Source organism: Diuraphis noxia, unplaced genomic scaffold (assembly GCF_037042655.1).
Source record: "Diuraphis noxia isolate RWA-SAM2 unplaced genomic scaffold, SU_Dnox_SAM2 contig0002, whole genome shotgun sequence".
Classification (NCBI taxonomy): domain Eukaryota; kingdom Metazoa; phylum Arthropoda; class Insecta; order Hemiptera; family Aphididae; genus Diuraphis; species Diuraphis noxia.
The window spans coordinates 55331803-55347798 of NW_028301712.1; the positions used below are offsets into that span (position 1 = coordinate 55331803).

The following is a 15996-nucleotide window of genomic DNA, read 5'->3' on the forward strand; positions in this document are numbered from 1 at the left end:
TTTGTATTTAAGATTTTGGTACTGAAGATTATTATTTTATTTCTGTTTTAAATTAAGCATTCAATGCATAATATACATATACATTGCTTTTGCTACTTTATTCCTTGTTTCTATGGAAACTAAAAGTCAATGTTTTTTGTTTTCTATGTATAAAATCCATTTTCTTACGCATGCTATATTTTGTATTTATTTTTGACATTCAATGATAGGCTTAAAAAATAATAATGGGATTAGTATTTACGATTATTATTTTTATATGTTAATGAAATATGAATTACTGAATTTTAATAATATGTATTGTATACTCTTGAGAAATTATTTCTCGTACAATTATACCGGAGTACTATAATACATGTAAGCCAGTGTGAAGAACGAAAGAGTGTAATAAGTTGATCCTAGTACATAAGAATAAGGTTATTAATATTTTATCGATATGAATTTAAAAGAGTTGGAACTTGGTGCATGGTAATTCGAAAAAAAAATATTCCAAAAATAACAAGAAATCTGGTGAATTTATTATAGTTTTGTTAAATAGACAAAGTAGGAATTGTAAAAATACTATTTTAAATAATGTTGAGAAGTTAAAATTATATTTATTTGACACAGATGTAAAAAATGTATTTATTAACGAACAGTGTTATGGTTAGACATTTTGTGTAGGTAGTAGGCACACTGTTATTTGGTCACTGGTCGTTTTTCTCTTATGTAACTTTTAATTATTATACTTTGTAATAACTTAAAAAGTATAATAAATACTTCCTCTATAAAAACTTAAAATGTTAAGCAATTTATGTAAGCAGTATGGTATGTTATTATACTTATTTTTAAAAAAAATTATTTTTTAAAATTATTGATTATATCATTACTAGCTGATCCCCGTGCACTTCGTTGTCCGACGGCCGTAAAAAATACTAATTCCATAAGATTCGAAATTTGTGTTTAATTCGTCGTTTAATACCCAGATAGTTATGTTCAAAATTTCCCGTGACAAATTCCGTGGATTTACAAATCAAATTAAATATAATTACATTATAAAACACACGTTTATTAACAAGCAACAATTTAATCAACGTTATAATAGTTTGGAATGTATAAAAGGATTAGTTAATTTTTTTTATCATTTAGAAGACAGAACTTAAAATTGGAAACACATTATTGTTCTTTTCTTTTGTTTACAGAAATTCAATACACGGTATAATATGATTTGATTTTAATTGTGCTGTAGAGAATTACGGTTATCTATCAAAAAATTCGTTTATCTTTTAGACCCCAGGTTTCAGAACTTTTGTATTGAAAACAGAGATTGAATACGGGTTTCAGCAACCATGTCTATTATTAATTACTATAAAAGTGTATTATGTAAGACTAACAATACTGTAATTTTATCTGTAACTTAAAATAAAGGTTTATTAAAGCACAATCATATTTTATAACATTCAGTTGAACTCAAGTATAAATAATGCGAGCAACAAAAATGTAAAACTATATTCAGATTTCAAATAAATTCATTATTTTTGTAGACCAGGATTTGAATTTGATTTTTATTTAGAAATTTAAAAATCAATATGTAATTTATGATAGTGATCATTATAAGACGATAGTTAATTACAATATTCTATGTATATTTATTGTTTACAATTAATAGGTAGGTACCTACTTTTAAAGTATTTAGGTGTATGCTCTTAAAAAGCTATAGGTACAACTACTTTAGTAGGGTAAATAAATTAAAAGTTATATCACATCATAAAGAAAATTTTGCTACAAAGACATATTAAACTAATTACCTATTATAAACCAGTAAATCGTCATTTTAATTTATTGAATCATACGTATACAACGCGAGATGCAAGTTATGTTTATTTTTCACAAAACTGTATCGGTATTGTACCTATTTGAAATATTCGCAATAAGCGAAAAAATAACAACAACCATTGTAAATGTCTGTTATAAATCTTTAAACGCTGTCAAATAAAACACAATATTTATTAAAAAAAAATTTAAAAAATACCAATATATTAAATATAAGGTATAGCACCACGTTTTGTATTTCTCTCGTTATTATTGCCAGCTATTACTTTTCACAAAAACGGCCCATTATATCTGTGCGTATAAGTACTTATATATATATATCATATTGTATACATATGTATAATATCGAGTGTTTGATGTGTATTACACGAACCGTTGACCAATTATTGATTGCTGCTTCGCGGTATGAATTTCATTTCGGCAGAGTACGCGTGTGGTGTGGATAATGATGGTCCGGGTGGAATGGTGAAGGAAAAAACCATAATTCACGATTTAAAACTGATGGGCGATCGGTGAGTGACGGGGGCTGACCTGCCGGAGAACGTACGTCGTTCTCCTTTATCATCGTTATTATTATTATTGCAGCCGTTCATATTGTATACATGGGAAATCGAGAAAGCTTTATAATATATTATTATACGTCGACGAAACATGACAATCTCGTGAAATCTGTGAAATCTTCATAAAAACGACCAAGGGAAGAACTGATGGGAAAAACAAACGTGGCTGGTGTGTGGAACGGCGCTATTCTTCGGTAGGAGTGTCAGTGTGTGGCATCGTCGCGTGAAATAGAAGGCCACTGTTACGGTAAGGGCGTTGGTTAGCGCATCTACCCACAGCCACTCTCTCTCTCTCTCACACACACACACACACACACATAGATAAATATAATATACATACATACATACATATAAACACATACACCCTCTCTCTCTCACTCGAGCTTGCACGTTTCGGTGGTGGAAAAGCGGCGGCGGTGGTGGCATTCCCAAATGCCCGGATTTATATATATATACTTTTGTGGCAAAGCCCTTTGATCGCCGGTCCTGAGTCCTCGGTTAAGGCTCACAAAGCGTAATATGGTCTTTTTTATTATTATTATATATATATATATATATATATAATGATACTGGCAAATTATAACGTTTTGTGTGTCATACGGTCGGTTATATTATGGCTTTATGGCTATTGTTTTTGGAAAAGGGTATAGTTTTGGCACTGTTCAGATAATATTCTTGTACATGGCGTACTGTTTTAAAATGATACACACACACATACATGTGTGCAGTTTCCATTCATATTGGTTTAATGGGTTTTCGTCTCTACGCTGCACCACCGTGTCTTCGTCATCGCGTCTGCTGAGGCGGACGGCGGCGCGGTGGGTGGCAGCGGCTATAGCGTAAAAAAGGCGTTAGTGCGAATTAGTCGTGTACTCGCGACGTGGTCTGTGGCGGCGGCCCGGGTTACAATAATTGTTACTATATATTCAACATAATAGGTATTATATATTATTATCTATAGGCGGCGTTTGTAAGAACACTACAAAAGCATTAACAAATAACAATATAGACATATAATATTTTAGCTATATGATGGCGTCTACTGTTTAAAGTGGTATGGTATCACGTAATATTAATATGTACCAAGTCTACTGTATAGGTACGTATTATTTAAAATTAAGTGTACTGCAGTGTATTCAGTGCCACGTTAAGTATTCTAATGCAAACTCTATTTTTTTTGCCGATTTTTTAAAAATTATTATACGATATAATCTATAGGTAGTGTTGATAACTCAAATTTCTAGAAAAAAAAAATAAAAATAACGAACAACTAAAATTATTCGTGCCATTGAGGTTTTCGATTGATCAAGACTATTGGTTATAATATATAATATTACATTGTTTTATCAATACAGTGGTGTATCAATGATACCATCGATTTTTATTAACCTAAAAATAAAAACTAAATATAATATGCTATTAGCAAAAACGCTTTTCAAAAATAATTTCCATCCACGAAAGTTGCGCTTTCCCACCCTCTTAACATGGCACTGATTATGGTGTATGACTGTTATAGTGTCACACCATAAGTACACGTAAATTGGAGCACTGACCTCGAAAGTTCCAGTTGATTATGATAACAGTGACCAATATGCTGACGGTGTTCATGATGAACGTGAATAGCAAGTATTTGGCGATGAGCGGCAGTACTAAAGAAGTGGGTGGCAGTATTTTGGAGACAAGCAGTAGGAAGACGACTAGTGACAGTAAAATGCTGATGCCCAGCGTGACCTTTTCGCCGGCTTCGGCTGGCAAGTAGAACACTAGCACGCATAGGAAAGATATGAGGACCGTGGGCAGTATCAAATTCACTGTGTAGAACAGAGTTTTCCTTCGAATCACTATGTAGAACGTTATGTCCGTCTGGGTAGGCGACTCCTGGTATACGTTCAGATAAGCAGGCACCTTCAAACAAAAAAACAATAAAGATAAAAAAAATTGATTTGAAAAAATTTGCTTTTACAAATGTATAACATGCATGGGCGTATCCTATACTATATAGTATATACAATTATTTATATGTATACACAGGGTCATTATCTTAACATGAAACACAATCATTGTTATTAAAAATATAAATGTTTTTGAAAACATTTTCCTTGCATAATTTAAGTCATTATAAACAAATATAAAAACAGTCATTATAAACAAATATATTATTTTTAAATAAATTTGTATTTTATCGTTAAAAAATTATATGCTATATACTTTTACAAATGATAATTTACATTTTTAATTCCATATTTCTTAGTAAAAAATTTTTATGTGAGCCTTGATATATAACAGTCAAATTTAAAAAAGTTGGTAGTTAATTTTATTAAAATTTGTGTATAACAAAAAAAATATTTCCCAAACTACCTATTTTTAAAAATAATAAATGTTTAGTGTTTGTTAAAAAAATAATTTAATATGTATATGCATATGAATGTCTTTAATGTTTTTGCGTTGGAAACTTGATATACATTTTTGGGTAGTCATCGTTATTTTTTCAAAAATTATTTTAACGGGGATCGTGTAACATATTTTATAAATGACACCTATAATAATAATCGAAAACTTTAAAAGTGAAATGTTAAATTGTTAAAGTATATAATATTATTTGAAGTGAAATAATTCTTGTAAGGTTGGATTTTTTATTAATTTAAATAATATTCAGAAGTTTAATTCTCTTCGTTATTTTTCAAAGGTAACAAAAAATTTAATTAATGCACCAGGGAGTAATATTTTATATATTAGGTTATTTATGGTGTCATTTATTTAAAAAAAAATAAATAGTTGTTTGAATTATTACTAATAGTAAAACATATATAACTTGATATTACTTTCATATTCTTAGTTAACAAATATAATAAATATTCAAATCTTGTTGATGACTATTTTTAATTTCAACATCCACTGAAATAAAGTAATAATTTATAAATAGTTCATGATTATGATCAAATTTTGGCATATTTATTTCTATTAACACGTAAAATAATAAAAATTTAATATTCTAAATTTATATCAATCATATTTAATTATTTTTAATTTCCACCTCATAGTTATTATTTGTTATTTATTAATAATGTTTTTACTCACTTAATTATATTGCCAACTAATACATGTGCAAAGATTTATTTTATTTTAAGTAAATATAATTGTATCATGTTTTTATTTAGGTTAAAGAAATACAGTTGCGAATTTATTTTGATTCATGTATCTATTTTAAAATACAAATTTAAATTAGGTGGTTACCTAGTGTTTTTCGTGGCTTGTATATTAAATCTAGATAGAAATTTGTCCACGTTTTTATATGAAATATTTATACTCAAACAGAACAATGTTTGAAATAATTTATAAAAACAGTTTTTAGTACCTACTTAGTTTGTATGGGTTTGTTATATTTTCTACTTTCAAATATTCAATCATAAATCATAAGCTCCATAAGAAGTCACATTTTATACTATCCACAATAAAATACAATATAGTGGTTTACTAGCACCGTTCTAATGTAAATTGAGTTAATATTATCTCAGGGAGATCAAATAGAAATACCAAGAGGATTCTTAGATCCGACACGAAAAGCATAGCAATATTTGTCATATCATAAATGAACATCATTTTTGTACGGGTTTTATTAAATTTTTATCATACTTTATTTCAATGATATTAAAAGTACAATGATATTTTAGGAATAGGATAATACATTTTTTATTTACACAGTAGGTAACTATTGCAACATTCATTTTTTAAATACATTCATTGATATCTCCATAACTAATAACGACCCCATTCACTATGATATAATATAATATCAGAATAAAATAGGTACAATTTATTATATTTATTAAATACCTATTGATTTATTTATTTAAAATTATTTAAAATCATACCGGTGTAATAAATATCACGAAGGTTGAACCAAAAATAAAGATTACTATTATATAAGTAGGTACATCCATAATATATATAAATACCTATATAATTTATAACAATAAACTAATAGTGCTAAAATTATTTAAAATGTAATTAGATGAATAATATAATAATCTTTAAAATATTAAAATAATGTAAAAACTAATGAGAGAATATAAATATATAATTTTCCTTACCTTTAAGTTTGGTAATAGGTAATAAAATTAATCCTAATAATTAATAATAAAGCTCACAACACAATATTAAAAATTATGAACGTTAATTATAGCTATGTTTTCTATTTGGTAAGATGAAGATAACACATGCAAGTGTGACGCATATTAAACTTTTTTGAAAATATTTTATTTACATAATTTACAGTCCTACAATCAACATGTTTGTTAAAAAAATATATTATATATCATATTTCTATAATTTTTAATTTTTTTTTTCACTTTTTTGAAGGACAAATTAGGTACAATATTAATCTAGAGCAATATTTTTCCGGAGTATTTTTATGCATAAAATTGAAATTCATACGAGTAGGTTATATTTTAGTTGTACGTATTTAAAGTTTTTATGAATATAAAAAAGGTCCAACGTTTTGCGTGGTACATCTACCACATACACCCCTTCGCATATTTAAATTTTAAATAAGTACCTTTAAGTTATAGCTAATAACCATAATGTCATTTATTTCTATTAATTATTGTTTTGAATGCAATTGTTGTATTGATATATTCAGAATTATTTAAAATTCAAAAGTTCAAACATGGAATAGAACCATTTTTTCTTATAATAGGTACCTATAACTGTATGATGTTTTTGAAGAAGTAAAAAACTTAAACAAATAGCAAAACATGTATATTTTTTTTTTAAACGTCATTTTATATTGAGTTAAATGTATGCATAAAAAAATAAGTTCACTAATGTTTATTTTCCAAATAATAAGTGTCGCTAAAAAAGTCACCCTAAATAGTTTTATAAAAATGTTTTCTCTAGGTTTTGTTAAGAACCCCTGAATATTACATATTTTATTTTTATGAAGTATTTCATTGCAATCATAATGTTTAGTGTGTGTGTCAGACGACGCTGCTACCTTGGGATCCGCTGAATAAGGGTTTTTGATGTGACACACTGACACGTGGCACCGTCACGACAACACACATGGAGTCAGTCAGTCGTGGTACGACTAGTGATAGACTAACAATTTGTAATTATATTTATAATTTTTACTACTAATTTCATAATAAATACATTGATTATTATTTATTTTAATATTCAATTGGTATGTACGTTTTATTTTGTGTTGTGTGTAAAATCCATAACAGTTCGCATTCATAATAATTTTAATAAATATACCTAACTACTTTATCTATCCATACCTCTATAATATCCCAAGTTCCGGATTTCCAGTAGTCAGACAGATCGACGAACTGTTTGTTACTGTATAACGCTAACGATACTTGATCGCCATTAAATGTCCAAGAGCCAAATTTCATTATGCAAGTTTGTTGATCAAAAGGAAAATATGTAACGTCTATGGTGCAAGAGCTCTGTGAATCATAAAAAAACATTAGATATTTAATTTAAGATTATTAATATAATAATAAACAAGTCTAGATATAGTTAAGGCAAGACATAATAATCTTGTTTACATTACATTTATTAATTATTTTTAAACTCATAAATCAATATTATATAATTAATAATTATAATCGTATTATGATAGTTTCACCAACGCTAAAAAACTAACAACATTGTTTGTAGCAGTATATTTTACTCTTATTTTAATCGTACACAAACTTATTAATGGACGAATAAATACGATTATTTGTATATTATGTTTAAAATATTATTATCTTAAGCTTTCAAGTAAAAAATTCATACATGATGATATATGTTTTACATTTATTTATGTATTTATTAATTCAATCGAAATAAATCTTATAAGGATGTATAGAAAACATTTTTAAACGTGATAAAATAGTATTATAGTACAAACAGTAAGTACCGACAAACAGAATAGGGATATAAAACACAACTAAATCTTATTATTTTGTATTTCTGTAGCTTCATCGAATTCTTTAGTAGTATTTTACATGATATATAATAAATATATTTCATATTTTATTCACATGTTATTTTGATTTAATATTTTCGTAACCTAATATACTGTGTCATATACTATATTATTTTAAAGGTATAATTGATTTTATTTATACAATGGTATAACAATATTTCGTTAAAATATAAATTGTTTAAAAGAAGGGGCTTAAGTGCTTTATTATAAGTAAATAAAATGATACATTTGAAAAAATGTTAAGCAAGTTTAATTTTCTGTCAATATTGTATTTAAGTATGCAGTATACAGTAATACGGTACGTCGGTACCTTACCTAAATGTTGTATTAAAAACCTTTTTATAGGTGTTAAATTACATGCATAAAAGCTTTGTTCAATTGCTAGGGCTTCAGTCCCCCCCCCCCAAATCTCAAACGCTATTTACACCTACAAATTTATAAGACTTTTGACTTATTATCGCGAAAGCATTATTCAATAAGGTATTTTGTGTAATCACATAATATTATAATTTATACTAATTAATAATTATTAACTACCTATTCTAAAATCCTGAAACTATACCTCAAATTATTGGCATCTCTAAATTAGATTAATAACAATTAATAATCAATTTTTAATAATTAGGTTTAAATTAAAAACTAATTTAATTCTAATATTTTATAAATATTTTAAATTGAATGCTATACAATGCATTGAATTTATTTTTGTTATTACAGGGTTTTGACTAACAATGTTTTTGTCTATTAACATTTATAAAGTTGTTAATATAATTTAATTATATGTTAAAATACAAGACTGTCTAAAATAATTTTAAGTCACAGTTATTTAATTAGTAAGAACTATAAGTGAGTGGAGTGATGCAGGTATCTGGGATTACCACTTTGATTGAATAAATGTGTCAAGGTTTGAATATGTAAAATTACTAAAATTACATATAGGAATACATGAGATATTTCAAAAATGTTTTTGAAGGCTGCGGCAGTTCGGTTTTTTATTTTTTTTAAAATCTTTTGTTGTTTAAACCTGAACCCATCTGGTCCTAAAATAGGGGTAAGATTGTGCTTTAGAACATTGACGTTTGTAGTATCTATTTTAAATAAATATAAGCAGGGAGTTAATAGTTAGGTTATCGTTTTCTGTCAGTGGAAGATTTGAGTTAATTGTGACCTCACCTTGAATAATTAAAAGATCTATAATTAGAGGAGGGCTGAATACATGAAGTAGGCAGGAGCAAAGTAAGTAGGAAATAAAAAATAAATTAATTTAATATTATGTATCTTTTTCGTACAAAGGAGATTTAAATATATAATAAAGAGTTAGCGTTAAGTTTTCTTGATAGGACACTAAGGGCATCCTTATTTATAATTAATAGATCCACGCTTGTTAACAACTATCAATTTAACTAAACATTTAATAGTTTATAGTATTACAAATTGATCTAAATATCGGAGTAATAGGTATGTATTCACTATTACATTATATAATATTCCAGATTACATGTTTGTGATTTCTAATACTCAATTGCATTATCTAATTAAACATAATATGAGTTAAGACTTACGGGCAATTGTGTCGAGAAGGTAAGTATACGTTGTACGAATTACCGAGTATATATTTTGTGCCATATTCATAAATTTTAATTATTAAACCATCACCATCTTTACTTATTCCCCACACCTAACTCATGATCATTATAACATTAAATAGACACGTTTTCTTTTCATTTTGTGTATACCTAGATACTGTTTTATAGATGTTTTGTGCAAATCATTTGCAATAGTATGAATAATTTAAGAATCAAAAAATGAAAAATCATGTCTTACCAATATTATTAGACAAAGGTGGAATGAAATAACTAACAATATATATATATATTTTTTTTTTTTGTGTTTTTGTATCCATGAGTGTGGGTACGCTCCTCGGTATTAGTTTAGTAACAGTTTATTTAGTAACGGATATGATATTTATGAATAGTTATTCAAAAAGCATCTTAAATCGTATGTGGCGAAAATTGCCCGCGGGTGCGGTTGATGAGAACAGTTGGGTATGTGCAACGTATTCGCTTCTCACACTCTTCCTGTAGCCTTCTCGTCCGTTTTTATTACGACCGCACCTGCAGCAGCTGACCGAATACGTACCGGTGGCGTGTAAACAAGTGTGTTAGTGTAAGTATAAAGCATCCACACACGCACACACGTGGCATATGTGTGTGCATGGCGTGTAAGAGAGGTAGGTATAGTGTGTTATTGATCAAAGGTCAAACAGACAGCGATGGGACGGATGGACGGCAGTTGAAAGGCTGGAAAATCGTTTTTATATATAATACCGCCTCTGGTACAGTAGAATCCACGGTGAGGCGGCGCGCGTTCGGACTGCGGAGCGTTATAACGCGATGGGCGAAAGGCGTGCGCGCGCCTCCGCTCCCGTCCATCCGACTATCGCCCACCCACCCCCTCACCCACCCACCCACGCTGCAGCGTCAGCGGCCCAGCGCGAGCATTTGTCTCCGGGCGGCATTTATCTCGGCAGCCGTTTAACTCCTCCGACGGCTGCTGCTGTTTGGTAGTTATTATTAAATTGTGAAAAACCCATAGACGTTTCGGAGAAATTCACCGAAAAATTGCCGACGTTTTCCGACAGCTGCGTGCGCGTATTATTAATGACACTCTTCCGCCGCCCGTTTGATTACGACGTGTTTCTGACCGCTACACCCCAGCCCATCCAATTGCTAGCACCACATTAATTTCCTCACACTACCACCACCACCACCACCACCTCCGCTATGCAACCCGACCATCAGTGGCATTTCTTTTACCACGGATGCCACGTTATTGTCTCTCGTTTGTCAGCGCACGTTTTTACGATTTACGACACAGCCGATTGACATCCCCGCAGCCACATTTTTTGTTGTTTTTAAAACGACGAATATATGATGTGAACTGTGTTGTCATATTGGTAATTTAGGTTTGCACGTCTGGCATCCGTGTAGATCTTCGTGACTTTTTCGATCTAGAAATGTTCTGGAGAAACGGTTCTTTGAGGCATCTCCGACCGACCCCGACTTGGGCAGACATTATTTTTACCATATGGTGGAAAACATCCGTTGTACAAAAACAGAATAAAATAATGAATGAATCGGAAAGAAAAATGTCGAAAACCTAGCCGGACATTCATTTTTAGGTGTCTTGAAAACAGTACCGTAGCTAGATACTTGTGCGCCCCGGTGCAAAGTGGTGTACTAGGTACCCCATAAATGGTGTACACAATTTATAGTGTGCCATGTATTAGAATAAATATATGGAGACAAACAAATTTACACAAGTTTTATATAATTTAATGTAATATCAAAGAATTTTAATAAGTTATAACATCTAAAACGTTATGAGGTATATTATAACAATAACTAGATTATATTAGGTATTGACTATTTAAAATTATTAGATCACTTGTGATAATGATTATATTATATTCGTAAGTCAGAAATTAGTATCATTAATACTAATTGTATTACCTACGTAATTTGAATATTAGTGTTAGATTTAAAAATTTTTTTTCCTTACTTTTTGATTTTCAAAATCGTTAATTACTTGGTCAATATTTAGTTCTTCAGTGTGCTATTTTTCTATATTTAAAATTGAAATATTATTGAGTCTTTCTTGAGAAATCGTATTTCTTAAATAATTCTTCACAAGCTTCAATTTGGAAAATGATCGTTTGGCTGATGCGATAGTTACAGATATAGTTAAAAATATCGATCATGCAGAGCGTAGGGCCCTTTCAATATTAAGTGCCCCAGTACTGCTTGAAAATGATCTGTCCTTGGATAACTAAAGAATGACACAATGGGAAGTCAGGTGGTTGTAAGTTCCATTTTAGGATTAGAATAGGAAAGGTTAGTATGAGGTTAAATTATGGTGGATTAGCATTGTGAGCTCAGCTTTCGATGTGGTTGGGTGGGCTTTCAACTTCTGTGCCGTGTATATTTTTTAATGAATGACGGTGACAGGCTGAATAGTAATGGTTAAACAGACTATCCCGTGTTGTTTCAAAACTTAACAACAGGTATATAGAGCTAAAATTGAGTAACGAAAAAAAAAATTCCTCGCATGATATTAATTATTATAAGTCTCCTTAATACACCACCATGCCATGTAGAGTTGAACATTCAGCATGACGCAATTCAGCACACATTAATTTTACGTATAGATTTTGTTATTAATTCCAATAACTCTGCAGCATAAGAAGCAGTGTCTGATAATCTGTGTAGTTCTCACAAGAATGAGATTGCCACTTTTAAATATTTTATTTGTGCTTCATTGGAAGTTTGTAGATCTTAAGTTCACCATAAAAGTAAAAATAAAATCTTCAGAATTATTATTTAGTATGCGATACTCTTCATTTAGTTCATTTAAATCATTTTTCCAGAGGATCAATATTTATTCTTAACTTGAAATAAATCAACACTACAGAAGACATTTTCCAAACCCGATTTTAAGCTATTGCAAGGCTAAACTTGCTATTAAGCAATATTTTACTCTATTCAGTCCATGGTTTTTATCGCCTATTAAACTTGAGTTTATCCTCATATTTTAAATCTATTTGAATGTTGCTTCATATATTGGTTTTATTTTTTTTTTATTCCAATCAATTGAATTCTGTCTGACAACATCAGAAATGTACGAAGTGTATATTAAGTTTAATTGAACTAAACCACCCTGTAACTAATCAAGATATGGTCACTGGACGTTATTCATTAGATTGGCCTAAGATTAAATACTGCAAACAGTTGATATTTTCAATAATCAAAACTACATATTTATTCTTTACTATACATTTTAAATTTTAATATAAGACACGAATTATACTTGGATTTTATCAAATGTCGGTTTGTAACATTGTTGAATTCTCCAGAGTTCGGATACAATTTATAATTGTTTCATAACGTTTTTTATATAGATACAAATCAACAATTCATTAAGTGGAAATACACTCCGCATAACGCGTTATTCATTATTGATTTAAACAGTTTAGTAACAAATTTTAATTAAGAACGTTAATCAAAGATTTAACGATTGTAAAAATCATTTAAATAAGTACTGAAGCGGTTAAACTAATGTTCGTTCAAATAAAACATATGATGTGTCACTTTATCTCCACAACAGTACGACCATTATTTTTCTAACACTCAACCCAAATTACAATATCGTTGTATTTTATAATAATTTTTAAGGTAATCTATTTGTATGTTGTTACTTGCATATTTCATGAAAATCTAAATAGAAATTTTTTTCATAATACATCTTAAATATGCCGTAATATTTTTTAGCATAATATTGCATTATTGCATATTACATGCAGTAACAAAAATTTTTTTTTTAAATTAACCCACGGAAACATAGGCCAATGGGTGTGGGGAGGGTACTGTAATAGGATTTTTTAGGTTGGGAAGGTTTTTTGGTTCACGTGTGTGTGGTTTTGGCAGAATTTCTAATGGTTACCCGTAGGTTTCTGCCATGCCCTGGGGGGGGGGGGGGCAGCCTCTCTCTTCAGACAGCGTGAACTGATCAGAAAGCGATGCTATTCATAACGGGAATTCGAATCGACGACAGTGCGCGTCGCATCCGACGCCTAAATCTACCCGGCAAAACTGACATTACACGTAACATTTTATGAACATTTGGAAATGCATCTGCATTACAAATATCGAGGGTATCAAGAGCGTTTCAAATATTTTTACTAACTAGCCGTCAAATTTCTCCCTCACTTATCCAAATAAAATGAGAAACACGATTATTTCGGTCATGGAGGGAGGTTTGACCCCCCCTCCCTTGAGCACGAGCCTGACTTTTATTAGTATTCAGTAGTACATGTGAAGAGTTTATTTGTAATTTAATCATATGTATATTTTTTATTTGTGTTATTAAAAATATACACGAATAAAGCGATTGGGCTATTACGGTTCGGGTACCTACGTAGGATATATCATTAATTTAAATAAAAACTGTATTGAGTTAATATTATATGCAATATGTAATATAAAACAATATTTGAAAGAGTAATGATACAAATATCAACTTTTCTCCAATAAACATCGACTGCGGTGTTATACATAAGCACTCTAGATTCAATAAATTGGATACTTATTGAAATTGAAGGGATTAGATACATTCAAATGGTAATCTTGATTGAAAGATGCTAATAAGTAGGTTAAAATTCGATTTCCTGTTGAAGGCTTAAAGGGATGGTAAAGGAGAAATCCGATTCCACTTCCGTTATTCTCCTATCTAGGGTGGCGTATAATAATATAAGAGACGGAGGTGTCAATAATCATATCCGAGAGAAATATCTCGTTTGATTTATGCGTACAGAACTTTTCTTATTCGGTATCAAATGTACTAGATCCTTTATGGTATCAGATGGTTTGATGAATTGAACTCTCAAGCATGTGTGGAAATCACTTTGGTTGTAAACTAAGTAAATTACGTAGGTGTATAATTATAGATTAATTTATAGAAAGTAAGAATTTTTACTCATAAGATTTTTTATAATTATTAATTTTTAAAATAGCTTATTGTTGCACATGATTTAAAAATAAATTGAATGTGTTTACTGTATAGTTAACCTCTAATACAGTTTTCATTGAAATCTAATTCACACATTATATATTTATATATCATTAAATATTGGAAAACATAGAAAACATATTGAATTTTTACATTTATAAAGTAAAGAAATAATATATATATTCAAATCTAATACAAATTTAAATTAATTAATAACAAATAATAATAATTTTAAGGGTATCTATTTTATTAAATCATATCATATTTATTGAAAAAGTTTTTCATGTTTACTTTAACATCTTAACATCTCGGTATTAAACATAATGAAATCAGACTAAATGCATTTTACTAGTTTAGTGTGGTATAGCTTTTTCTTTGACTCATGTCATATCTACAAAATGCAGAAGTTTTGTTTTTAACAATTCCTACTTCAAGTTTCATTTAATTATCAAAAAGCTTACGATTTATGTGGCTAGAAAGACTAAAAATGAATTACTTATCTATTTAACTATTCAATTAATTTTTACACTTAATTAATAATTAATATACATTAGCAATCAGACTTTATATTTTGATATAATTGAGGGATTGATTTATTTATGAATTATTATGACATAATATATTTATTATATATACGGATAAATATGTATATATGCAAAAAAAAAAAGAAGAAAATTATACAACAATTTATATGCAGATGCATTAACTTATAATCCATACTCAGTATATGTATACTAAACTATAGCCTAGTAATTTTTTTAATGAATATTTTATTTATTATTTCAGAAGTTCTAACTACAAAACACCCGGATGTAAGTGCTAAAGAATTTGCAAGTGTAATGAGTAAGTGGTTCTCCGGAGCCAAGGACCGAGAAGGAGGCAAAAATCTCAGATTGAGTAAAAATGTTTTAGTATAAAAATGTTGTATTAAATAAAACATATTTATTACATATTTAATAAAACTATTTATTAAATTATATTTATTATTTTTCAATTACCTAAATTCCTATTTTTCTAATTTTGCAGTGTTCCTTGAAATGAATAAACAAAAAAGATATTCTTTTTATTACTGCTCATTATATATTA

General features: G+C 29.1%; 1 protein-coding gene across 1 annotated transcript in view; it reads right to left on the reverse strand.

The window, feature by feature from the left end:
* The window catches only part of nAChRbeta1 (nicotinic acetylcholine receptor beta1), a 79467-nt gene that overhangs the window by 7682 nt on the left and 55789 nt on the right, over nucleotides 1-15996 (reverse strand). Inside the window, exons 6-7 of the mRNA XM_015519398.2 lie at nucleotides 7649-7819; nucleotides 3923-4274 (exon numbers count right to left, since the gene is read on the reverse strand). Of these exons, the coding sequence (XP_015374884.1) occupies nucleotides 3923-4274; nucleotides 7649-7819 (523 nt within the window). The remainder of the gene's footprint in view (nucleotides 1-3922; nucleotides 4275-7648; nucleotides 7820-15996) is intronic.